This window comes from Syngnathus typhle, linkage group LG6, assembly GCF_033458585.1.
Source record: "Syngnathus typhle isolate RoL2023-S1 ecotype Sweden linkage group LG6, RoL_Styp_1.0, whole genome shotgun sequence".
Lineage (NCBI taxonomy): Eukaryota > Metazoa > Chordata > Actinopteri > Syngnathiformes > Syngnathidae > Syngnathus > Syngnathus typhle.
In genome coordinates this window covers 9,434,643-9,461,570 of record NC_083743.1, presented here as the reverse complement: position 1 = coordinate 9,461,570, position 26,928 = coordinate 9,434,643, and the positions used below count along the sequence as shown (strand labels likewise).

The 26,928-nt window shown below is 40.5% G+C and overlaps 2 protein-coding genes across 3 annotated transcripts; both read right to left on the bottom strand.

Moving 5' to 3' along the window:
• Window positions 1-442: 442 nt before the first annotated feature.
• Window positions 443-15,821, bottom strand: chrd (chordin). 2 transcript variants are annotated; one of them, XM_061281605.1, is made up of 22 exons: window positions 15,454-15,583; window positions 14,696-14,852; window positions 14,442-14,545; window positions 14,225-14,351; window positions 11,865-12,017; window positions 11,289-11,406; window positions 11,117-11,204; window positions 10,112-10,253; window positions 9,244-9,381; window positions 9,001-9,083; window positions 7,001-7,148; window positions 5,130-5,236; window positions 4,628-4,907; window positions 4,276-4,517; window positions 4,074-4,187; window positions 3,538-3,729; window positions 3,378-3,471; window positions 3,104-3,160; window positions 2,882-2,985; window positions 2,225-2,488; window positions 1,428-1,521; window positions 443-1,352 (listed from the first exon to the last, which is right to left on the bottom strand). In XM_061281605.1, exons 2-22 carry the CDS (start codon window positions 14,763-14,765, stop codon window positions 1,288-1,290), a joined length of 2,784 nt encoding a protein of 927 aa, XP_061137589.1. In that variant the 5' UTR covers window positions 14,766-14,852; window positions 15,454-15,583; the 3' UTR covers window positions 443-1,287. The 2 variants fall into 2 exon arrangements, with proteins under 2 accessions (XP_061137589.1, XP_061137588.1); XM_061281604.1 differs by lacking the exon at window positions 14,696-14,852 and having other exon boundaries at window positions 15,454-15,821.
• Window positions 15,822-20,208: 4,387 nt separating this feature from the next.
• LOC133155705 (uncharacterized) lies at window positions 20,209-26,504 on the bottom strand. The gene is made up of 5 exons (XM_061281217.1): window positions 25,695-26,504; window positions 25,564-25,606; window positions 24,812-24,895; window positions 24,249-24,494; window positions 20,209-23,100 (listed from the first exon to the last, which is right to left on the bottom strand). The coding sequence occupies exons 1-5, from the start codon at window positions 26,079-26,081 to the stop codon at window positions 22,643-22,645; spliced, it is 1,218 nt and encodes a 405-aa protein (XP_061137201.1). The 5' UTR covers window positions 26,082-26,504; the 3' UTR covers window positions 20,209-22,642.
• Window positions 26,505-26,928: the final 424 nt, after the last annotated feature.

The window sequence follows — 26,928 nt, the reverse complement described above, 5'->3', positions numbered from 1 at the left end:
TGGCCAGCAGAGAGCAATGTGTATCTTGTGCTTATGGGAGGTTACATGTATTTATTTGCGCGATAATATTAGAAATATGCTAAAAACACTACAGATGAGGGATGAGGAACTAAAATGCTGGCGGGGGTGATTATTTTTTATCAGTAGTAAAATGGAGCCACTTCCTTACCAGATAAATGACAAAATTGTAATTTTAAAAATTGACAAAATATGTGCATTTGTGCAAAATGCATGCTCTTAGAATATTATTTTTTCATTTTTTCAATGCATGCATAGAAGATCCTCTAATCACCAAGAAAGAGTTTGAGACAAACAACAAAAAGCACATCCTGTGATTGTAATATTTGATTTCACAATAGTATGAAATGTTTTAGTGAGGCCATCCTACTTCTCTGTATGCTACAATAGAATTTTTAATAATACTGTAACACAACCACAGATATAAATTTTGCCATCATCTGTTTTATTTTGGAACCACAACATTTAATAAATACAAAAACAAACAAGCTTCATGTCTTAAAAAAACAGTATCAAAAAGATCATACAATATGACTTGATTCACAACAGATGGGTGGCAAATTAGGTGTGAAGTGAAGCAAGGTTAGCAGAGTAACACGAAGCAGCAGAGCATCTTGCAACCTTCTCAATGCTGCCAAAAAGAAAAACATAGAAACTCACTGAAATGCCCCCAAAACAAACAAAAACAAAATCTGCCTTTTTTTCACTTTAAAAGTTCACCTTGCCACCCAAGTTTGCTGTCACATCTACGTGCAGCTGTCATTTAAAAGGCGTCACATGCACACTCCCACATATGGACGCAGACAGATTCACACATTCATCCATGTCTTTACATCATCCAGTGAGAGCACTTGAAGTCGCTGTAGTACAGAAACTAAGGATGTGCTCCAAAATGGCCATTTAACTGAAACTCACTCAACAGCCCAAAGCTTCCATTCAAAGGCTGCCTTGTTAAGCTGCTGAGTTTTTATTTTATTTTTTTAAAGCAAGCAAAAATCTCCAGGAAAATTTCAAGACAGGAAGCAGGTTTGTAGCGTCTGTCATTTTCTTTTTGTCAAATTCGGTCATTCGTTGAAAGTTTTTCTCTTCTAATCCTCCTCCTCTGGTCCTCTCTGTCCTTTACAATCTTAAAGCTGACGACAAGGTGGGTGGGAGATGGGGGTGGGGGTAAGCGTGAAACTTGATTGGCCCAGTGTGCAGTTCTGGGTTTGAGTGAAGTGTCACTTTGGCAAAGTCGTCATCGGAGTTATTTGAGCGTTCTGTGTTAGCTCAGTGTCTCTGGCTTGACCGTTTATCAAGAACCTTCGTCACGAGTTCATCTTCGTCTCTTGAATCTAAAGTGGAAAAAAAGTTACGATTTTATTTTGGATTCAAAAGTTGATGATTGGCGACCAGTTCAAGGCACGTACCGATGCAGTCGGGGCAGCATGAACCATCTTTGCGAGTGATGTTGGAGCAGGTCAGCAATGGACACTGCTTACGTTGACATTTAGTCACACCATGCTGTGGGAAAGAACAGAGGAACATTGGTTGGACGTGTTGGTAAAAAAAAAACATAAAAAAAAAAAACATAAAAAAAAAAAAACCCATTTTTCACTTTTATTAAAACAAACCCAGAGGGACTGGCCTTGGTTCCCAAAGAAAACATTGACACGTTATTTATTGGAGTTGATATTGAAAATAAAAGCAAACCTTATCGACTGATCTGGCAGAAGCAACGCGACTACTTCTACTTTTGATATCTGAGGAATGTAAGTGCAATATTTACTTTTCGATGAGTTCAATTTTGGGGCTCTCATGGGAAATTTCTGCTAATTACATTATTTCATGCGCCACAAGTCTCTACGTTTGTGAAACAAATAGATCTTTTTTGCTCTGACAGTGTGCCACGTGTCGTTGATCCTGTGCACTGATCTGGTTGTTGCTTTAGATGGCAAACTTTTAGCCCAAGCCATGGGTGATGTCGAATGGACCATAAAATATGATGAGCCTGAACTTAACAATGGATAAAGGTATCGGGACACTGCTGCCACAGGAAGTGGAAAATTTCCGCTTAGCTTTGACGAGAGGTGGCTTTATAAATTTCTCCACGCTAGAATCATAAAAGAATATTTTGGTGAAATGAAGAACTAGAATTCAGCGGGATCTAGTCAAACATCTGCTAATAAATTAAAAGGTCATTCCCTACAGCTTTGACAATACTTACATCACACCAGCAGTTGATGCACTTCATCTCCCCTACCAACGGCACCCACGGATGCCAGTTATCGCTGTTCTGGTAATAGTTCTTGCCAAATTTGCAGTGTCTCGGCCCATCCGCTTGCATCATGTCGGTGTGTTCCAGGTCGCCGGGGATCTTCTCGTCATCCGGACACTCTTTACAGCAATCTGATGGGTTTCGTCTCACCGGATGACTGCATGTCAACGTTGGACACGTCACCTTCTCACAGTGTACTTCACCGGTTGAACCCTGCAGAGGTGAGTACCAAAGATGACGCAATCGTCACAGAAGCAATGTGGCAATACTGGAATGAACTATTGCAATGAACAACGTAAACCGAGGGCCCAGATGTCAGACGCTGCTCACAACCCCAAGTTGCGCATTTATAGGACCTCTGGGCATTGATATGACACATATATTGTCTATTAACCCGAATTACAGTCCCCCATCAATGTCTTTCTTCTGCATTTTAGCTGTCATTTTGGAATTTCTGAGAAAATGCTTATTATATTTCCACAATTTACTGAAATGACCTCGTGAGACGTGTATTCAGGACTGTTTCTTAGGAGCGAACACACGTTAAATGATCCATTAGGGGCCTTGCAAAGTAAAGCCAGATGTTGAGTGCTGGTGCATGTATACCTTGCAAGTGCAGACGGCACATTTAATGTAACCAAAGGGAGGTACAAAAGGATGCCATGTCGTTCCAGGCGCGTGCATCTTCTGGTCTCCCTCAAAATAACAACCTAAGAGAAAGACATTAGATTGTTGCCTTTGGAAAATACCCAAATGCTTTGCAGTCGATACTCGCAAACAGACACATGACACAAACAAATTCCAGATGAGAGGATGAAAAACACCCACCTTCAGGATTTTCTTCCGCTTTTTCTGGAAGTTTTATGTCCTTTGCGTCTTTTCTCTCTGAAAAAGAAGAAAAGAGACATAAATATTACTGATTACTGAAAGTAGGACGCATACTATCAGTATTGTCAGACAGACAGACAAAAAGATACAATAGTGGTAGTAAATAAATATTTTTTTGGACCACGTAAGTGAAGTTGGACATATTTTGTGGCACATCCGATTTTTTCTTAAGGCCCACTGATCTAACTTCAATGTCATAGAATAAAAATCTCACCATCACAGATTGGGCAGCATTTATCGTCAGGCTGGCTAGTTTGGGAACACGTCAACACCGGGCAGATTACTGGATCACAGATCACAGTTCGCTTCTACAAAGAGAGAAATATGAGATTCCATTTTCAAAGTTTTGTGTCACTGTTTTTTTTTTTAGTTACCTGGCAGCTGCAGGAGAAACATTTATCATAGTTGGGAGTCCAATGGGATCCGTGAGCGTGGTACTGGTTCTCAAAGGAGCATGTATGAGGGTCTTTTTTCAGCACTTCAGGATCTTTGAGAAAAATGTCATCAAATTCAGCCTCATCTACGTCTTCTTTCGTCCCAAACTCGCAGTTGTTGGAAACATGAACCTAGACAAAATGACATGATTGTAAAGGAGGTTGAAAGGAAGGACATTGCTGGAGATGTTTTAATTGCTGCTAAATGTAGCTTCTCTCTTCACAGATGGCTTGTTCTGTGTTGGACCTGTTTCACATTTCAACAAATTGATTCTCTTATTAACTGGAGACATCAAACCTGCCAGTGCACTTAGAGTCAAAAGTGAAGCATTCTTACAATATTTGCACTGATGGACTCTAAATGTCTGAGGAAATAACCCCCTTAAAAATGAATCAAAGTCTACATCAAGTTTAGTTAAAACTTATAAATAAACCACAGGAGATGAACAAGGACTAAGCAAGGGAACTTCACAAACCTGGCCACGAATTTCTCCCCTTGGGTTCAGCTTGGTGCTGACCTGGATGAAGGCTGTTCCTTGGTCCAAGTGCTGCAGTAATTCTGCACTGATGTCCTTCAGAACACCCCGAGCCTGGAGGAGATGAGTGAGAGGTTAAAACACATTGAGATTATGTTCCGAATCTGTGCTGCATTCATCAACAGTGTCTGTGGCGATGTACCTGAGAGCCATAGAAACCAGTCAGCAGTCTCTTGTGGTTAACACTGCTGTCATCCAGCTCCCCGATCTCAGCGAGGCCATGCAGGTGGGCGTTCACTGTGAGGTCATCAGCCTTGCTGAGGCCCGACACAACAATCTCATAATGAAGGTGGCAATATTTATCCACTGACACCCAGGCGTGGCCAGAAGCACCGGTTCTAACCGGAGGTGACACATAGTACCCGGCAAGAGGGGTGGGCAACTCTAGAGGAGAAAGTGAACATGAATTACATATTATATACTATATATATAATTGGATGAGTTGTGGTGAGAAATGTTTTACAGCTGAAATTGTGTCAATCAATGACTCTTACCATGCCTTGGAGCCTCCAGCCCACTATATGGCAGTGCTTTGATCTGACCCCTTAGTTCTCCCTCCTGGTTTTGAGACGTAGCCACATTGATGAAAAGTTCATTCTGCAGCAGCATGTGGATATTTCGGGCCTCCAAGCGACTCCAGCTGCCCACTGCTCTCCCCGTGGCCTTGTTGTACTCCGGCGTCAAGTCGTAGAGTATTGAGCGCTTATTTCGTCGCCTTGGCTTCAACTCAATTGTGAGGCCGACCATATCTCCGGTGAGACCCGCAACTTGAATCTGAGTGTGGAGTGGAATTTATATTGAAGTTGCAGGTGTTGGTTATTTTTCTTATAAGAATCCAGCAAACAAAGATATTTGACAGTATAAAAAAAAAGTGCACTTTATAATATTGAAACCCTATAGTTGTAACACTAGTTCAAGACTTTTCCCATTTGTAATACAATAAATGTGTCGCGTAATGTGAAAAATAACATTCATTAAACCTAAACAGATCCATACCTGATAATCCAGTGTGCCGTTATCATGAAGGTTAAAGACCGCCGAGCCCGTGCCTCCCGTCTTCCCAGGAGTCAGTGCATCACCGCTGGACAGCACGCTTTGGATGGCTGAACCACACACGAAGTGACTTTCATCAAAATCTCCTTAAGACTGTTTTCATGCTCATATTACTGAGGTTCAACACATTCTCCACACAGGGTAATCCCCCTCTTAAAACTGCCGCAGATTCTCCATGACAGCACGCAAAATGAGAAAATGATTACTGTCATATTTGCTTCTTAGATGAGGGGAAAAAGGGGCGGGAGATACTCGCACTGTGCTAACTTGCACATATCTGATGAAAAGTCAACGAGAGCATTATAACCTACAACATCTGATCCTATTTGCAGACCCATATGGCGATTGAATATGTGGTGCATTCACAAAAACCCACCCAAGGTAAGGTCTTGGTATGAGGTAACCCTTGCTGAATGCAGCAGGCTTAAAAGGATTGAGAGGAATTAGAAGCAGAGGGTGATAACATTGTACGAGATTGAAAAAAGGGGCAGAAAAATGCTGGACAAATGTAGCCATAAATGTACTCAGAGACTGAAGGATGAAGAAGAGGAGGAAAGAAGAAGAGAGGTGAGAGTGAAAAGGCCGTGTTGGGTTTAAATTCTTCGCACATGACATCACAGTACTAACAGTGACAACCAACAAGGACTGTCAAGTCCAGCAAACTTTCAGGCATGTAAGCTAACTTTTGGTGTATGTGTGTGTGTGTGTTTCTTTTGGAGGCGGCACGTGAGAAGCTTTGCACAATTCCAAGTTCAATGTTCATATTGTATGTTAGGACCGTGTGTGCTTCAACACTGACAGGCTATCATGCTGTCAAAAACATTTTTGAAACTTCTGGAATTTCTGTTGATCTGGTGCGACAGAATGTCAAACGAAATATCTAAAAGTCAGTTCTAGTTTCATTAAGCACGTTTGAGTATATTTAAGAATGAAGAGACAGCATTAGCAATGAATTGAATGACATTTTTTCAACTTGAAGCTGACTTTGGAGCGGAAGGTGTGGTTTACACTGGCAAGGTCACAAGTAGGGCCTGTTACTATTGAGAGTTTTTAGAATTAATAATTGTATCTATTATCGGAATTATCTGATACGATTTTATTTCCCTGATTACTTTTGATTTGTCGATTATTTTGGTTTATTTGGTATTATTTAGTGATCAAAGGCAACAAAACAACAGTTAAGCGATGTCACACAAGGAACATTGTCGGTCATTGTTTTCCAAAGTAAAACCAGATGCTTGCAAATGTCTTATTTTGATTAAATACAAAGGATAAGTTAGTCTGCTTTGCATGAAGGATGAGAGAAATCAGAGAATTATTACTTTGAAAGTCTGAAATCAGATTTGGACCATCTTCAGTTTAACAATGCCTCCAAACAATGACTCACTCAATCATTGAAATACGAAGCGATTGATTCAATAATCATTTTGTTGTCGATGTGTGTAATCGATTCATTTTGACATCTCTAGTCACAAGCCGACCGCAGGACACACATAGGCAAGCAACTATTCACACTCACATTTACAGCTACTGAATGGACATGTTATCAAATAACACAATAAGCATGTTTTGGAAATATGGGAGGGGAACAAAGTTTGCAGAAAAATAACATGCGAGCATAGGAAGAACATGCAACCATTCTCAAAACCACTGGAAAAGTACTTTTTTTTACCCAAATGCAAAACAGCACACTTCCTGCAAAATCTTCAATGCATAGACATAACCAAGCATATTTTTTTTGTTTAAACAATGGCAGGAGACACTTGCCAGAACCATGTCTAGTTTTAACCAAACATATGTTTGGTTGTACTTACTGTCACAGGATTTTCTGCCAGTAATAAATCCAGAGATCTGCTGGGAACGGTGACCTTCTGTTGCCACTGCGATCTCCAGCTGCCCACGAGAAAGCCAGAAGAGTTCGCGGCTATTCATGTCTTTCAGCACCTCTGCAAAGTCTGGATCCTGCACAGATTGGAATGGTAAAACAGAAATTGAGAATCTGAGAGAACAATCAGCTAACAGTCGTTGAACTGAAACCATATTCCTCCTGTATACAAAGCCAGTCACCCTTAATGAGCACATTAAATATCGACCAAGTGTTTCCACCTTCAAAACATTTCGCAAAGATGAGCTGAGTACAGCCAAGTCAAGCAAGAGTGAGAGAACAATAAAATCTCCCGCAGAGAAATTCAGTAACCACATGTGCATCGAGACCACAAATATCATTAGAAACACATATGACTGTGTTAAAAGGGAAGCCAACCCCAACATTTCCTTCACAATAATTGCATGTGCTACCTCCCACTACTCTAAATACAGCATTCTGATAAATGTTTTCTTTATGAAATATGAGTTAAGCAAGCAGCACTCTTTTTATCTATCTCAGTGTACGACTATTTTGCCACTTGCTGTCGACTGAAAATGACATAACAGTTGCCAGGTCTCAGGTCACAATCAATCACGGCTCAGCTTCAGAAAACTGGTGAGCCGTGATTGGTAAAGACCTGGCAACTCTGATGTCATTTTTAGTCGACAGCAAGTGACAAAATGGCCGCCCTCTGAGATACATTTAACAGCTGGATTTTTACCGTTTAATTCAACACTACTTGGGCTGCATAGAACATACAATTACAAAGAAAATTAGGGGTTTGACTTTCTCTTAAAAAGTATCCCCGAACTCACTTAAAACATTGACTTTAAAATCTGGCTTGCATTGCATGCTGAGATGAAATCCTCCTCAACTGACTAGAAAGATGTGAATCGGTCAGAACACCAAAGCAAAAAACTAAACACTGGGCAGATGTACACAGGCGATGACAAAATGTTACTTTTGTGACCCTGGGGCATCAGCTCAGTATAAATATACCTCAATATAAATATACATGTCCCATAAATATGTGCAGGGAGAAGTCAAAAGAATCTAACAAGTAATGGGCACAATAAGGTCTTCACAAAGTATGGTGTCAACACTCATTACAGGAGGAAGAAGGATGATGTGCAACATGTTTTTGGATGACTAAGTTACTCAGCTGGATCCATAATGAGTCAGTGTATTGCATTCAAGGATATTAAACAGAGGTCAGCGTAAACATTTTACATGGTCACGCTCGCCCACAGGCCTGAAAGAGACACATCGGGCCTTCGTGCCATTCCAGGCAGAATTAAAACCAGGCTCTCCTTTCGTCGATTGTCCTTCCCCCCTTTTCCTCTCTTCATCCATCTCAACCCACAGACCACTAACTACTGGCATGTGTAAGAAGTGTGGACGCAGTCCATCTCCCGTAACGCACCTCCCTCCGTCTCTCATCCCGGCGACACATCTGTCTCCGACCCGCTGTCTTGCGCTAGAACACTTTCTCTTCCATCCATTTTTCCATTTATCAAAGTAGTTAGCTTAGATCAGAGCGATGGCGACAACAAGCGCTAGGATGTGGTGGTCAGACCACTTCCATCTCAGTATTTTTTTGCTCTTTAACTGCTACAACCCCCTAATTTTAAATCTAGGACAGAACTCTTAAAGTACCTCACTTTTGATACGCTGCCGAGGACGTTATGTTTCTAGCACTGTTTATTTGTTAGTTGCAGCTACTATGGAAAATGATGGTGGAATGGTAAGTCAAGGAAGAACATATTACATTACAAAAATAAGGATATATTTGATCGAGTTATAAGGCAGGGCATTTTATAGGTCAATTTGCACAGTGCAAAAATCTTGGCACAAGTGGGAGGGGAATAGTCTGCATTGCATTCCTAAACTTGTTCTTGTATGTTATTTTTGTGTTATTTGTTATCAACTGCTTGGACTGTTACTCACATGAGATGTGATGTTGGCCTGGATCTCTCTCAGGATGTGCTGCCTGTAAAGCAGTTGGACTCGAATGGGAACCAAAAGGGGTTCTGTGGAAAACAAACAAAGAGAAACTAAAACCGATCCCTGGATTTGAGACTTGTAACAAATGAAATGACAGACTAAGTCATGGAATTAAAATCAGGACAGAATAAAGTGTCCTCTTTTCTTACTGTATACATTATCATATATTCAACTTGATCCATTTACCTTTATCTTTGTTTTTGATGAGGCCTTGCAAGATGAGGATGAAGTGGAGGTTGTTCTCCATGTCACTCAGCGTCAACATGGCGATGCCTCCCATGCCTGCGTTGTCCTCTTCTGATGTCAGTGTTGAGCTGAATGTCTCTGTTCATAGTGAATAATAAACAAACTGAGTATTTGTATTCCCTTACAGACCTTTGGAAACGCAACAATTCTGCCTCTATGTAAACAGAGATTTTTGAGCACCACAAAATAAATAGCACAAAAACACAATCATCTTCATCCATTGGGGTGTTATAAGCAGAAATGTTGTAGCTATTTCAAGTGGCCTTATTGTTACATTGTCTACAAGTCAAGTCAATTTTATCCATGTAGCCCTTAATCGAAAACATCTCTCAAAGGGCTTCACATCGTCACACTTGACAAATATTCTGACCTTAACACCCAGAAGTGCTGTATGAAAGGACAACTGTAGTGCTTCTTACCAAATGTTGTGTGATTGGTGTAAAACAAGTAATGAATGAGAATTAACTACCGTAATTTCTTGACTATAAGGCGCACCTGAATATATAAGCCGCACCAGCTAAAATTAGGGGAAAACCCTGTTTTGTTCGGATATAAATCGCACTGAACTATAAGCCGCAGGTGTTTAAATGTTTGATTTCCCTATAGAAGAGGAGATGCACAAATCACACAATATCATTAAAATCATTAAAAAAAATCAATAGATAAACCTCTCTGGACTATAAACCGCAGGGTTCAAAACTTGTGCAAAAAGTAGCTGCTTATAGTCCGGAAAATACGGTACTTCTTTTGTATCTGAGGTGTGTCAATTATGCAATGTGATGCATTGTGATGTCTCCAGAAAGCTCACCAGCGAACAGAGCCCTGTGTTTGATGATCTTTCCTTCTACCTCTTCTTGTTGGCCGGCTGACGTGCTCATGCGGACGCGCAATTGCTCATTCTGCAGCTGTCGTAGAAGAGGCTTGGCAACGTTTTTCCATACACCGCAGATCTGTACGCACAAAACAAAACAATAACAAGAGAAAATGAGTAAATCTGAAAAAAAAAATTGTCGGGTCAACAGAGAAGCAATGACACTTCTTTCAACCCCAGGCTGCAAGAGAAGAAATATGTGCGCGTGCCGGCACTTCATAACTTAGAGTTCAGGGGTAATCTCCTTTCTAATTAGCCTATGTTTGTCCCCTCGCTAGGCGGTGATGTAACAAGTGAAAAATGTTCTTCTTCCCCAAAGTTTTGCCCAGGCAAACTCCTCCGTCCCTTCTCATTCCTTTTCTGCGCTGGAGTGTTTTCTCCACGGCTGCCTGGTGTTTGACACTGACATTTATCTTAAAATAATAATAGACCAATTTCTGGGACCTGTGTTTAAAGGGCTCCTGCCTTACGGAGTTGCGTGTTCAGCCTGAAATGGAATGTGCGATGTGTGTATTTTGGCAGGAAGTGATATGTAGTGAGAGCTTCAGACATCAGGGACTATGCGGGAATACATTTAAAGAAACTACTGTTAGACACAATTAACCTCTGACTAATTTATGAGGATAGTCACAGACTTTTGAATGTGATACGTCAGACACTCGAGGCACTTTACCTGAGATGTTCCATTTTCTACATTCTAGTGAGTAATTAATCGACTGGTTCATGTTTGGAGATGTTATGAAACCAGAGACTATGTGTGCATGCTGCTGTTTATTGCTGCAGCATGAGTTATGGGAAGAAAAAAAAAGTCACAGAGTCAAAGCATATATCATGAAGCGGGGAAAGCTTCCCTCTCTCAGGAAACACTGACATCCATGCACACGTCATAAAAAGACTCCTAAGAGAAGCAAGATGATTTAATTTATCCAGATGAAGTCTTACCATGTCGGACTGGCCCTTGGGGACTTTGTATTCAAAAGCAGTGGCACCATCTGTGCCCAAGAAGAGGATTTTACTGGGATGGGCCATTCTGGAACAACAATAGATAGATAATTATATAGTGGTGTTGCAATTATTTCCTCTCTTGTTTTTCTCCTTCATAGCAACTGTTTACTTTTGGTATGTGATGGAGAAGGCCAGGCTGGTTCTAGTCAAAGAGAAGCGAGCTCTGGCAACAGCGCTAGAGCTTGGCACCCATGATTCTGTCACTCCTGTCAACAGTGCGACAAAGTCTGCAAAGAAGGCGAGGGTAAAGTTGGTCAACAACACATGAATCATCATACTGTTTTTTTTTTCTCTAAATAAATATTTCATGAGTGATGTCAGTTTTTAAGTACCGTATTTTCCGCACTATAAGGCGCACCTAAAAACCTCCAATTTTCTCAAAAGCTGACAGTGCGCCTTATAATCAGGTGCGCCTTATATATGGACAAATATTGAGCCACTACAGCAGGCGTGTCCAAAGTCCGGCCCGCGGGCCAAATGTATATATCTTATATATGGACAAAGCTTTAAAATGGGCCATTCATTGAAGGTGTGCCTTATAGTCCGGTGCGCCTTATATATGGACAAAGTTTTAAAATGGGCCATTCATTCAAGGTGCGCCTTATAATCCGGTGCGCCTTATAGTGCGGAAAATACGGTAGTTTTTGTGTAAAGTGATGGTACATCGGTGGGCGTCCCTGCTCACCAGTGCGGCTCTCCTCCGGGCCCATATCCTCCGAGCTCAGGTAGGATCTGTCGTTGTAAGATTTGTGCAGGTCGTCCTCCTTCCCTTTGCCCTTGTCATGGAAATACTCAAAGCTGTCCAGCATTGGGTAGGTCTGTTTCTTGTCTTCTTCACCTACGCACAGAGAAGAAGCAAATGCTGTGGGAATTCACGCATGTTTCCCACATCTACAATTACAACCAACTCATTAGGTTCAAGTAACAATGTTCATCGTTATTTTCTCCTGAGGGTATCGCAACGGCTATTCTCTTTTGTCTGGCAAGCCCATCCAAACTTCCCAAAGCACATCCTGCTACATGTTCCCCAGAATCTGGTGGACAGATGCGACAATAGTGTCAGCTGGGCTGCCTTTGTTCCCACATTTGCATTTGAGGATGAAATATGTGAACACGGGCAGCCAAAGAGGAAGTGTGGCAAGTGAGAGAGAAAAAAAAAAAGCAAGATGTATTAAAACAAGGCGCTTCCAGAGAGTCAAGTTAATTAAAATCAGTGCTGACTTCATTGTCTTTTGAAGAGAATGGAGAGAATTGATTAATGTTATGTTATGTAATATTTGGACATCAAACAGAACTTCAGGATTTCTGATTATTTGGCCCCACTCTGCTTTACACAATTGCTTTAGTTCAACAAAACAGCAGGATTTTCAAGCATGAACAGTGATTTCAAGTTTTCTGTTAATGTGCTAATATATTTTCCTTTAGTAATTCGGGTGAGCTACTTTTGTTTTCTCTACTTTGTTTCTGAATGTCATTGAGTGTTTTGTTTGACATTTTGTAAATGTTTTAGGTGTTGTAAATTTGCTTGTGTGAAGCACATTGAGGTCCCTTGAGTATGAGATGCGTGCAATCAATAAAGTTCCCCGATTTAAAGGTTATGCCACATTACTTCAATCAGATTAAAATCTGGACTTTGATTTAAGCGCTCTAAAACCTTCGTTGTTTATTCTTAAACAATTCAGAAGTTGACTTCTTGATGTGTTTTCAATTGTCATGAGACATGCCTTTCTATACCATAAAAAACCAAGACTTACTATACAGTGCACTTTCGGGGTTAACGGCATTCCCAAATTCTGGACCCCAAAGTCCGCGTAGAATCGAGATTTAGGTGTACTCATCGGTCTGGAAAAATTGGTATCAAACATCCCCTGCGTATGCACTTGTTGGCTTCTGGGTAATGTCACACTCAAATTTCCCTATATTACTGAATGCTCAGGTGCAACAGCGACACACAAATGCACGTGCACACACACTCGCACAACTTTTCCATCACTTGCGCAAATATACAAGCTGCCTTTGTGCCAAAGCTAGGACGAACACACTCAACCTTTTCCTTCAAACATAACCACAACACACATACACAGTCATGACCCTGTCCCGATTTTGACATGGCACACACACACTGACAACAACACACACATACACGCACACACACACAGAACTCACTGTTGTCACACTGATGGAGGCTGCAATGTTTTACCTTTTACTTTCCATTCCATTACCAGACACAGAAAAAACACCCAATCTAGAGTAGCATGTACCCCACAAAGTGTGTGTTTGTGTGTATATGTCTACGTCAGTGGAGGAATATGTTAATACGATGAAATTGCAGGGTCTGCAACAGCATGAGACAAAATAGAATGGTGGTGTAGTAAGCGAAGTTAAAAGACTTTTTTCCCAGGATTTGTCGCACCTTAATTAGACAATTAATTAACCTCTTTACGGAAAGACAATAAAGTCCTAATTGTCCCTGTAAACATTGAAATTTCAATCAGGACACATAACCATAAGGACATTATGCCGATAAAATTTTGAAAGATATTAACTTAAAACATTTTTTTTAAGAAAAAAACTGCCTTTTAAGCTTAAGATCAGGGGATCCTTTGAGAATAACTGTCAATTTCTGTCTATGTAAAGCCCTTTGAGACTGCTTGTGATTTCGGGCTATACAAATAAACTTGACTTGACTTGACCTTTTCAATTACAAATAGTGATAATCAATATATACTCATCACTAAAATTAATTGATTTTCCAAATGAAATTCAGTGGCAATATGTCTCTATCACTATTTATCAAATTATATACATAACCACTAGTTAGATTGCTCAGTGTTCTTGGGATTCTTGATAGAGCTTAAAATAAATGTATTATTATTGTTGTTATTATTAAAACTATTATTATAAATATATTAATAATTATTATTATTATATATATTAATATTTTTAATATAATTATAATAACATTAATAATAAAAACGATAATTTTGTAGGTGAAAGAAGAGGAAATGAAGACCGTTTTTTTAACAAGATAAACATATGACTTACCTTTTGGGCAGGTTTTGCAGCAGTGTCCTGGCAGCAGGATGGGATCATCACAGTCTGGATTGGGACAGTCCTGCTTTATGTTCTTGCAGTTGACTTTCCCAAATATCTTCCCACGACGACTCTTTTGCTGCACAACATTATTGGAAATTGATATGTTTAGCCATGACACATTTGCTTACAGATAGACTTCATGCAGTAAAGAAAGTTGAAAACTTACAGTGTCACAATGACATTGTACGCAATGCATTACACCAAAGGGCTCCCCCAAATCAGGGTGCCATGTGTCCTCCAGCGAATAGAATCGACCCCCAAATGAGCATCCTGTACAAGAAATATTGTTGAACAATAGATAAAACATTATAATGTGAACAATTTGGCATGACTTCACTACTACTGATGTTTTTGTTTCAAGAAATGTGTGACACAAAGTATTTAACTTTGCTGTGAACCACAACATCCTGCTCATCTCACCTCTGGTATGTTGGATGGGAATGAAACTCACAGAATGCTTTAACGTGTTTGGGGTTTTACAGTCCGGCATCCTGCCTCATCTCAATGATGCATTCATGGGAAACATTCAACTTTCCATTCCGCGATTATCAGTGGTTCCCTCACATACTATATCGTGCTGTATTTTCCAGATTTTCCATTTTGAAGAACGTAGTGCATAAAAAAGCAGATGGTTTGATTCGATTAAAAAAATATATAATTCAAGAAGAAATGCAATCAAAAACGAATCTAGTTTGAGCACGTACTGTTTCAACTTTCCTGCCAGTGTCTTTTATTATTGCTATGGTAACATCTTGAGTTAGTTTTGTGCAGTTTCCATTTGCCCCTCTATTAAAATGATTGCACTCTTCAACTAGTCCAAACTTTGAGCCACTTCAGTTTGAAATGAATCATCTCCAAAGAGCACATGCTTGTAATGGAAAGTCGATTGATTAGAGTTTCCATTGCGGAATTACACGTTGAGGCGCACTGCCGAGTCGTTAGCTGCCTCGTAAAATGCTGGAGGAGGCTTTTCGAACGCGCGGGGATTTTACACATTCTGCTCATGCATCAAATGTGGTTATGACTCACACCTTTAGTTTACGCATGTAGACGAAGAAACTTGGATTTTAACAGCAAAGGAATGCAAACGCTTTATCAAAAAAAAAAAAAAAAGTGATCGTCATAATAATAGGTATATTTCTGATGGGTATAATAAATTAGTAATAGAACTGGCTTACCTGACAGGCCTTTGGAAGGCAGAGGTTCTTTCTCAGACTGGATGGGCAGCGAGTGAGACTTGAGGCGTGAGGCGGCCTCCACGCACGCACACACGCAGCTAAGCACGCACAGTATCGCGCAGAGCACGCGTGGAACCAGCATCGCCGCGCTCGCTCTGGATTCAGCCCGCGAGATTCTGCACCACTTCCCAAAATTAATGTATACAATTATTTAGCGAGCACCGATAAAGGCACCTTTACGTCCAAGTGGTGCTCTTTTAGCAACCCAAACCGATGTGACAAGTTCAGTGCAGTGTGGACTAGAATTCTCCTAAGGGCCGTCCCTCTCTCACTTTTATAGCCTGCTTCCCTGACAGCTTGAAACAGCCACCGGCTGGGAAGAGAAGAGGGGGGGTTAATAGGTGGGATCGGTGATGGGGGTGGGCCAAGGCTGGATTACCAATTGGAGTCCCGCACCCCGAACCCCCTTCCACCACTAGGGGCCCCGAAAATACAAATTGATTCCATGAAATGTTCATTGCACATTATGGACAAGTTTAACAGGCTCACGCTTCAATTCTCTAAAAAAAAGTCAAAGTTAAAGTCTACTCACAGTTCCTGGTTTGGTAGTATGAGTTGCAAATCACTCATTGTCAAATTCAGAATTCTTTATTGATCCATAATGAAGCATAAGAAGTACAACACAGAGCGCGAGCGAGAGGGGGAGAGAGCGAGAGAGAGAGAGAGAGAGAGAGAGAGAGAGAGAGAGAGAGAGAGAGAGAGAGAGAGAGAGAGAGAGCATAAAAAAGCAAAATGATACGTATGCACGGTCTTCAAATAGCTTTATTTCAAAGCAAAAGCAAATAAATGACTCTCCAACGCAAACACATAAATGAATACTGTACATGACTGTATGTAAAATGAGATGAAATATATTTTTAAATTTATGTACTGTATTGTTAAAACTGAAGTGCATGTGTGTTTGTAGGTGGCTGAACACCCCCACCTCCTCGTATGCTCAGACCTAAGTGACGGAACAGAAACGAATGAAAATATTTGCAATAGATTTTCAATTTGTATTGGCTCTCTGCAACTTGTTCCTTCTATTGTTTCTTTTGGCTTAGTCGAAAGCTCAAACCTGGACACTTCGACTTAAAATCCCATGTGCTGTGATGTCATTCATTTGAGTGAGCCATTTTGCCAAAAGCTATTTTAAGTATAATTTATCTCAAGGACATTTTTCGGCACAAAAATGAATTGACATAAAACCCCAAATGCTTGTTTATATATAAATTCTAACCCATTTGTGGCTACAACAACAAGCCATTGCATACATCCATATTTAACTCAAATCAATAAACGACTTTTCTGCAAGAAGTGAGCGCATTTGCTGCCACATTTCAACATTCCATACTCCCACCTTTCTCGTCAGAGACTGTGGGAAATATTTCCACAAGCAACACTCGCCTCGAGTGTCTTTATGCTACACCACCGCGTAAACGTGTCACATCCAATCATTTTTGTGTGCCAAAAGTGCCGAGCGAGGTGTGAGCGCAAGGTGTTATTTTAATGCATATGTCACATAATGTCTCCTGTGGGAGCCACTTCCCACAGGGTGTGGGGATTCACGCTGCAAACCTCCCCAAACAATGAGAGTCGATGATGGCCTGTTTGCACTTCATCATTGGGTGCTAAGCGACCCTTTTCTCCAACACTGCACAAAGTCATTCATTAGGCAGACGGCATTCGTAATCGTCCATTTGAGAGTCCACAAAACCTCAATTGGCAGTACTCGGACAATTTTGTGTATTGGAGAGAATCCAGTTCATGTTTTCAAACTACTGGAGGATGGTAAACCCATTGCGCTCTGATTAAAATACCATATAACAGTCAACACTATAGCCTACCTATACATGTATAGGCTAAAATAAAAATGTACTATACATTGCAGTATACAGTACATTTTGATTTTTACTTAAAAATGTCAGCAATTTATTATTTTTTTAAATCAGAGATGCAAGTAAACTTTTTGGGATTGTTTTCTGCAATGATTTAACCATTTTAAATCATTGCAAAAATAACTGATTTTAATGTAAAATAAAAATTTAGCCATACATATATAGGATCTACTAATGTTTACTTTTAAAATCTGTCCGTATTTTTCTTTCTAGCACGCCAGGTTGTATTATAATAATATAATAACAATGATATAATGTAATAAACTTGGTAATAGTTTTGAATTAGAGGCTTGACAGGTGAATTTCCCCTTCCTGAAAGTCATAGCTGCATTGTAAAATCCTATCACCCTACTGATTTCTGCATGTAGTCAACCTTCGTCACAGTTTTCGTAGTATGCACAAAGAACTTCCCGAAATGGAAAATGGGATGAAGCCACCTTGTTTATTGTATCCCACCCTAATTTCAACCAAAGATTTTGTTTACATGACACATCCATCCATCCATCCATCCATCCATCCATCCATCCATCCATCCATCCATCCATCCATCCATCCATCCATCCATCCATCCATCCATCCATCCATCCATCCATCCATCCATCCATCCATCCATCCATCCAACCAACCAACCAACCAACCAACCAACCAACCAACCAACCAACCAACCAACCGTTCATCTATTCGTCTGTCCGTCCGTCCGGTCCATACGTCCGTCTAAAATGAAGCATAAAATAGAAACATGGAGCAGTAGCAGATTTCCAAGCGGAAATGCGTGGCAATTAAAAGAACATTATCTTGCGCGTGTGCGTGAGGGCGTGGGCGGTGACACATGCATAATGGTGCGTAATGGTTCCATTGGATGGATCTACACTCCCAATCATGGCGCTGTGTATTTGCCGGTGTCTGACAGACGTTTGCGGGGCCATTAATACTGATTGTTTAACGGCATACCCCCCCCCCCCCCCCCCCCACACACACACACACAATTAACTTCTCCTCCCCCAAGCTGCTCTGCTTGACAAGAAGCGCCCGCTTGGGACAGCATCCTGTTTGCTACTCGGTCTTGGAGGTGTGAATATTAAACCCATTGAGTTATAATAGCCTGGCAGATGCGCGACCACCTACCCCCATCTTCTAGATTCGGCGCTCTATTTCACCACCTGTTCCCTATCCCAATGGTAGTTGCGTGATTTTGTGTAATGTTTGTCTTTAAAAGAACGCAGGGTTATCAGAGTGATATGAATGAATGAATGAATGAATGAATGAATGAATGAATAAATAAATAAATAAATAAATAAATAAATAAATAAATAAATAAATAAATAAATAAATAAATAAATAAATAAATAAATGTCTCATTTTCGGTAGAAGAGACTGACGCACACATTTTCCTGGAATTCAAATGAACCACTTCATTTCTGACTCAGGTTTGGATAAGATCATGTAATGTCGCGTCTCCCGTTTTTCTTTTAAGAATTAAGATTAGGACCATTAAGATAAAGTATTTCCCCACAACAGGAGCCTCGGTTGTTAATCCAACTGCATCGTTGCATATCAGTAAAAGCAAGATGTGGCGGGGAGCAAAAAAACGCATCAATTAAACAAGAGGCGCATGTTGCTTTTCAGCCACTGTTATGCTGATGTCAATAAAGATGGTAATAAGAGGCGTACCGCTCACTTGTAAAGCTAATTTTCACCCTGCTTTTGCAGCGGAAAGATGCGAAAGGGTCTTTCCTCTCTCAATGTGCAAATTGTAGAAGTCTTGCAGAGGCAATGTTTATTCATACTAATGGCATCGATTTACAGACAGTCGAAATTGAAAAGAGGACCTTTGTTTCACATGATCTGAAGAGGATATAGTGTGCTCCCACCCCTCCCCCTTGAACCTTTTAAAATATTTGTATTTGCGTGCATGCAATCTTTGCTGACCTTCACTAAATGCTTGTTGTGCTAAGCTATTAAAACGTTTTTTATTGCGTCATAGCAATATGTGATAAATGTGTAATCTTTGCAAATACATATACTGTAACTCTCAATGAGGATTCAACAATGTAAAAAAAATTGGTCCATTGACCAACAGTTTTCGAAATTGATACAAAAGACAAACAAAAACAAGTAGATGGCATAAGTGTATATACAGTATATTTGGAAAAAATGAAAATACATCCATGTATGACCTTATGTAGAGATCTGTGCATACATATTCACACCATTGGGAGGGATCATGAGCTAACAAGACAAAACAAGAATGCTTCTCTCAGATTCAAAAATTGAAATTGATAAAGTTTTGTCTGTTTTTTAAAATGTTACTCTTGTCAATGCTTTAAATTAAAATGTATTGTGTAAGAGAACCAAAAAAGAAAAAGCCTTTCACATGTTTTATTATAACTTAATGTTTAAATTATCTGCTTCCATTGGTGTCAATATGTTTTATTTAGTCAATTTGAATGGATTTATTTATTGCCTTGTTTTGACCGGTGTTGAAATTGTACTGACAAAAACAATTATGCTCAATACTTGAATCTTAAGTTCCACAGATAAATAAGAAGCAGTGGACTACATAAAGTTGAATTCAAGTCCTCCTATAAATGGCCTAATGAATTTGATGGATATCCATTCAGAATGGAAACAAGGGCTTTGAAGCTGTACAGTATATGCCACAAACCCCTGACCTCTTCACCCCCACACACCCCCACCCCGACCCTGCGTGTCAGTCAGGTTAGTCTCATTTTTGTTTATGCAAGTGAAATTGCTTCCACATACTTTTCTGCGCATTTCCTAAAGCTGATAGAAATGCACTTTACCAAAAGTGGTCACGGCACACGCACGTACTAGGCCAAGCGTGAAACATCAACACACAGTCATGCTGGCGAATGGCGGGAGAGGCGACAGTCTAATAAGAGCACATTTGACTCATCGGGTAACATCCAGTCTGCTCGTGTGTGTGTGTGTGTGTTAAATGAAAGATGTGTGGTTGATAACTGGCCAGAATAAGCCTCTTATTTTTCAGCATTAACTTTTAATTCAAAGCAAACATTTGATCATCATTTTATAATGCCACAAAATGTAATTTAAACGGCAAAAACACAGCCACTAAAAACATTCGGAGAAGAGGAGGCTGCAGAGAGGTGTCTGTGAATCTGAAAGTGGCGGCATGGAGATTGAAAAGGAAAACTGTCCAAAAGTAAATATACGTGGTACAATAAATTGGGGCCTCTGAGCTTATTTGCTGGAAGAGGCATTCATGCTTTTTATAATCACTAACATCCTACCAGCAGGAATAAACAAAATAAGCCTTACATGATGAATGTACATTATAGATAATTTCTCAATTAAATCAATACATATTTTGTTATACTGTATAATACTGAAGAAATGATACTTTGCAACAAAGTAGTCAGTCTACAGTCTATTATTTTGAAGAGACAATAAATTTACTTGGCTATACAAGTACAAGCTGTAAAGTCTACAGCTTGTAGAACTTCCAGCTTGTACTTGTAAATTTAGTGTCTCTTCAAAATAACACAATACTTAACCACTGACAACAAAAGTAAGTACAACATCCATTTTCTGAACCGCTTAGTCCCCACGGGTGTCGCGGGAGTGCCGGAGCCCATCCCAGCCATCATCGGGCAGTAGGTGGGGGAAACCCTGAACCGGTTGCCAGCCGATCGCAGGGCACACGGAGACAAAAAACATTCGCACTCACACCTAGGGACAATTTGGAGTCTTCAATCGGCCTACCAAGCATGTTTTTGGAATGTGGGAGGAAACCGGAGTGCCCGGAGAAAACCCACGCGGGCCCGGGGAGAACATGCAAACTCCACACAGGGAGGGCCCGAGGTGGAATCAAACCCACACCCTTCTAACTGTGAGGCGGACGTGCTAACCAGTGCACCACCAAGCCGCTATAAGTACAACATCTGAACCAAATATATTTATCTTGGGCTCATCAGACCACAAGACATGGCTTCAATATCCTTGTCTGAGAATTCTTTGCCATGAGGTGCCATTTTGCACTTTCAGTGACCAGTATGAGAGGGTAGAAGAGCAATAACAAAAAAATTAACAGCTGCTCAGCATTCACACTTGAGACCAAGTAACATGAAAAAAATGGCTAACTGGGCCCAATTAGGACATTTTCACTTAGGGGTGTACTCAAATTTGTTGGCCTAAGAGTCAACTTCCTCCACAAGTTTTCAATTGGGTTGACGTTGTGAGACTGATGAACCCAGACCTTAAAACATAACTGCAGGGTTGTAGTCCAGCTTATCAGCGTGTATTTATGCTGTTGAATGTTAATATTCGAGTAAGGGAGCAAACCTTTGAAAGTACAGTATCATTTAATTATTTCTCCCATGACCGACAAATGTGCAAAGGAAATACTGACGCCACACTTCTAATGTAAATTGTTTGGCCAATGCAACTCAGTGGCAGTTTGAAATTAATTTTCAGCCAAAGACATTTGATCTTTTCAGGGAGTCTTGGCTTGAAAGCTGCTGGGAAATCCTCCTTCAGCTCATTTCTTTTGACCGTCACCTGCTGTCTTTATTTCATGCATGCTGTTTTCTCTTCCCCCCCTCCTCTTCTCTGTTCTCTTGCGCTCTGCTGTCCCTTTTGAAGTTTTAAGGAGTCCTGTGGTTTGAAAAGGTCAAGAAAGGGCAGCCTACTGTCTGATCGAAGGCAGAGCGTGGGATAAACGTGTGGTACCACCTGTTATTGCTGCTCTGAGTTGACACCACTGGTGTCACTGTACTTACACCTCTCTTTCTCACCTTACACTTTATTTCTGCTTGTTTACATACCAGCAATACAAAAGCACACACTTTGGGTCGTAGAACTAATGCTCAAGCGTACAGGGATGCGTTGGGAGTGCAAGGACACCTACTGTCAGACGAGTGTCACACAGAGACAAATTAAGAAGTCATACTGGTAGCAGCCCACCCTTTCCTTACACTTCATAATACTGAGGACTCATTCTGGATCAAGCCCAGAGCAGCGGGGGTGATTGATTGAGGGAAAGAACTGTCTCCTGGGGAGAGAGTCAATTAGAGGTCTGGGGTCACACAGAGAATTGAAGGAAGCATCTGAAAGTCCTTCAATATGGAACATTTGCCTTTCAAATTGCACCCATTGATCAAACCTTTCTGAGGATTTGTGAGTCTGTCAATGGATGTCTCCATTATGGAGTAGAATTGTCTTCTGCCTGTTTCCTGTCCTGTGTGCCCAGAGAGATTTGTACCACAGAAGCCTCAGGAGCAGGGTGGTCCAAAACAAGATTTTACAGCAATATTCGTAGCTGACATCTCCTCAAACTTCTGTATAACTTTCCGTACTGACTGGAAGGAAATATCCCTCCGCCCCCGGCCTCTACCAGATCCACAGGGCCCTCTAAAGGCTGAGTTTTTACTGAGGAAAACATGGAGAGGAGGGGGAAGGCCGCAACGCAAACGTAGCCAACCTTGAGCGAGGCCCACAGTTGGCAACACTCCTAGCGGATTAAAGCGGGTAGGTAGGGTGACAAGGTGCTCCTGGGTCACAGGGTTATGGAAGCTCAGAGCACCTCCTCCAAAATTAAGAAAGAGTCCAATGGTTTTGATCTGAGGTGGGACTATGTTGAGCAATTCCCGTCTTCCATCATAAACAGTAAAAAACAACAAACCCTGTCTTTCCACAAACCAGCCTTCACGACCGTCCGGAGAGCTCACACCTGAAAGAACAAAAGTGTGTAGTAAGTGATTGAAACCTAACAAAGATAACAAGGAATTTCTTGATAGGTGGTGTCACTTTATAATACTGTCTATTCAATTGGTTGTTTGGTTAGCTTGGTCTCATCACCATTTGGTTTATGACAACCGTTACGACATCCTGTGATCAGCTGGTCCACTCTAGTCGACCTTTTGTGCCTCGTGTGAGCTCTACACTCACAGCCAACCCGGCCCATCATTGGACTAACCTGACAACTAAACTCTGGTGTGTTTGACTAGACTAGAGATGTTCAGCTCACAAATACAGTACACTTCCCTGGTCCCAAGATGAGGGTTTGAGCATGAGCAGAATCCCTCATGCATGTGCACATGCACAAGCCCCCAACCTGACGTTATATAATGTCATACATGATATAATAAACGTGGCTCAGCTTGTAAATGTTACATGACCAAACTCAGAAAACAAGTTCGCCGTGATTGGGGAGAGAGTCACTTATATTATTATGAGCTCTGAGAAACTGTAATGTCATTTTCAATCATCAGAAAGTGGCAAAATGTCTGCCCATTGAGATGGATTATAATGGGCTGATTTTGCTGCTTCTTTCATATACCACATTCACATTAAGCAGCATACTGTGTTTTAAACTGACAAAGTTGCATCAAACATATGGTTTTAAAGAACATTTTTCAGGTTTTTTTCCCATTTAGAAACTTTTAATTTCATATTTGCTTGGACTATCTTAGTCTATTTACAAATGATGATCTTAAACATTGTACGGAAAACAAAGAAGGGAAACTCTGCAAAAAAACGTTGAATTTAGAGGGCAAGTATTTTTAATAGCACTATATTTTCCCCACATTAACCTCCTGCCACATATAATGCAGCTATATTGTCGGGTTTTAATGAAATAAAGGAAATGCATGAATGATCCCCAGTAGGAGATTTGAATCCCTAAATCCCAATCCGGGCGAACAGTAATGCCTAATTGGCTCCCTTGGCAAGAGACGCTAGAATGCTGATTATGAGCCACTGCTGAACGCAGGCCTCGATAAAACTAGTGGTTAAAATCTCAAGAATAATCGATCATGTCTCGGAGGCTTGTCTATGAATGTGGAGTAAAACAGAAACAATATTAAGGAAAAAACTTACCAATTTTGTAGAGAGAACTGTTGCAGACCTCCACTTCCCAGTAATACTGCCCGTGTGCAATGACAACATTAGCATAAACTTGAGGGAGGTAAGCCATCACCCGAGGGTCAGAGGTCATCATTACTCTCTTGACATTTTTTGGAAGCAGATCAGGAGAGATATCTTTTTGGTAAGTCACGGTGAGGGAGGAGTTGGACAGATGGACGGAAGGGTGGGCTGTTACTGGGTCCAGAGAGAAATGTAAACCTATTAAAAATAAATAAATAAATAAATAAATAAATAAATAAATAAATAAATAAATAAATAAATAAATAAATAAATAAATAAATAAATAAATAAATAAATAAATAAATAAATAAATAAATAAATAAATAAATAAATAAATAAATAAATCTGTTTTATGCATTTGTTTCTGTTTGTCAGAATATTTTTTCCGTCATTAAAAACATTATATTCTGAAAATATTTTATTGTTTGGAGAAAAAAATACAAAAAGACACAACCCTCCAAACTCCACCAGAAAAATATTTTAAAAAACAAAATGACTGAAGCATGATTACTCACCAAAAACAGACCGCTCCATCGCCTCCTCCTGTAGTTCTACATCGCCCTCAGCTGGTGATACAGTGAAGCTGCACGCACTGGAACCTAGATTTAATATCAACAGTCCTATGAACTCTTAACAACTGCAAAATTATGTGTCCATCCATCAGTTTTCTATATCATTTGTCCTCAATAGGCTCACAGGTGAATTGGAGCCCATTTCAGCATACTTTGCAAGAGGCATACCCTGAGCTGGTCACCAGCCATTCACATATAGTAAACAAACATTTACACCTATCTACAATGTAAACACAAATCCACACGTGCATGGGTAGAACATGTTAAGTCCACTCAAGGAGTCAACTTTCAAACCCAGGACCTCAGAACTTTGATATACGTATATACTATATAATAAACAAAAAACACTTATTAACTAGTCTGCCTTTTGAAACATCAACTGTTTTGCAGAGCATTCATCCATAAAATATATTAGCATTAGCAACAAGAATGATAGCTGTCAAATTCAATCATATTTGTAAAGTGCTTGGCCCTGCACAACAAGGAAGCCCGACTGAGTGACAGGCAGAGTACACCCTAGACTAGTTGCCACTTTGTAAATTACAGTCCCGTCCATTCGTCCGCCGTCCGTCCGTCCGTCCGTCCGTCCGTCCGTCCGTCCATCCATCCATCCATCCATCCATCCATCCATCCATCCATCCATCCATCCATCCAATCCATCCATCGATTCCATACACAAACATGAATGAACTCACATTGTGTTGTCACTTCCTGTGCAGTCACAGCATTGGAGCGTCCCTGTATTCCACAGTGGAAGAAATTTTGAGAGTAAATAATACAAATCTTACAAATCCTTCAATTAATTCAGGAGCCAGACAATTCTTACGTGCATGCTTGAAGGTGGTGGTTGGTGTGGTACCGATGTGTCCTCACGTGAGACACATTCAGACTTAAGAGAAGGATATTTTGGGAGACAGAATGGAGCTGTTGACCACATCCTGCATGGCAGCTCCACGTCATACATACATAATGGACACAACACTGAGCAGGCACGTGGGCTCACATCATAACGGGGAGACTGAGCTGACCTCTTCTCTCCTTCCCTTTTTATACAGTGAACACACATGGTATGAGAACACGGCAGGATTAGGATCTCCTCATTATCTCTGTTACAAGCAGGACATTTGGAGAAGTCCTGGAATCCCTCAGTGCCCTTGTTATCATCCCTGTCAATATGTTTCTTTTCCCTGGGACAAAAGGTCAGCAGTGACATTTTGATGCTGAAACAAATGCTTTACGTTCCTTTCAGACGGCCTCATTACTTCTTCTGTCAACAGTGGCGGAACTGAATTTTGCTTCCTTATGTCTGATGTTTGTCACCTGAGTTTACTTTGAATTCATGAGTAAACAAGAAGCAATAACAAAAAATAGAATAATTTCCTTTACTGTGTGAAAGCGTGACTGTCTGTATCCAATTATGCTCTTCAGAAGGCAAGGCCTCAGGCTTCGGTGAACAGCTTCCCATCCTTTTGTTCAGAAGACATCCGCCTAGATGCAGATGTTGTGGTGTTTAGAGATATCCTGCTGCAGTAAAAATGACAAAATTCACTCTTCTTTAAAAGACCAAAAGCACATTGACAGCCTGGAGGATATAAAGCCGAAATCCCCATGTTGCGCTCACTCTCTTGTGTCCCAAATGACTGTTGTGGCTGCATAATGTAGAACCGGTTGGGAGCTGATAAAAGAAAAAAAAGGGGGTGGTCGTGACTGAGTAGCCCAGCCTTTGAAAAGGCACTTACCGCTTGGTGTTGCTACGGCAACATCTCTTTCTATAGAAAAGCACAGCCACACAAGATTACGTGTTGCAAAGATCTCTTGCGTGAATAAAATGTTCTCATCTATTAAAAAAGCAAAGCAATTTTATACTAAACTGGCCAGCCACACTGCAACTTGTCCAGTATTTAGTATTCACAAATACAGACTACTCCTAAAAGACAACATTGTATCAATGGCACACACGTATATTTATTCTTTTGCTTCCATTGAATAGGTGGCTGGTGTTTGTGACATGGCGAGTGAGTACAATTGGCATACACACAATCCAATCTCCATACACCCAA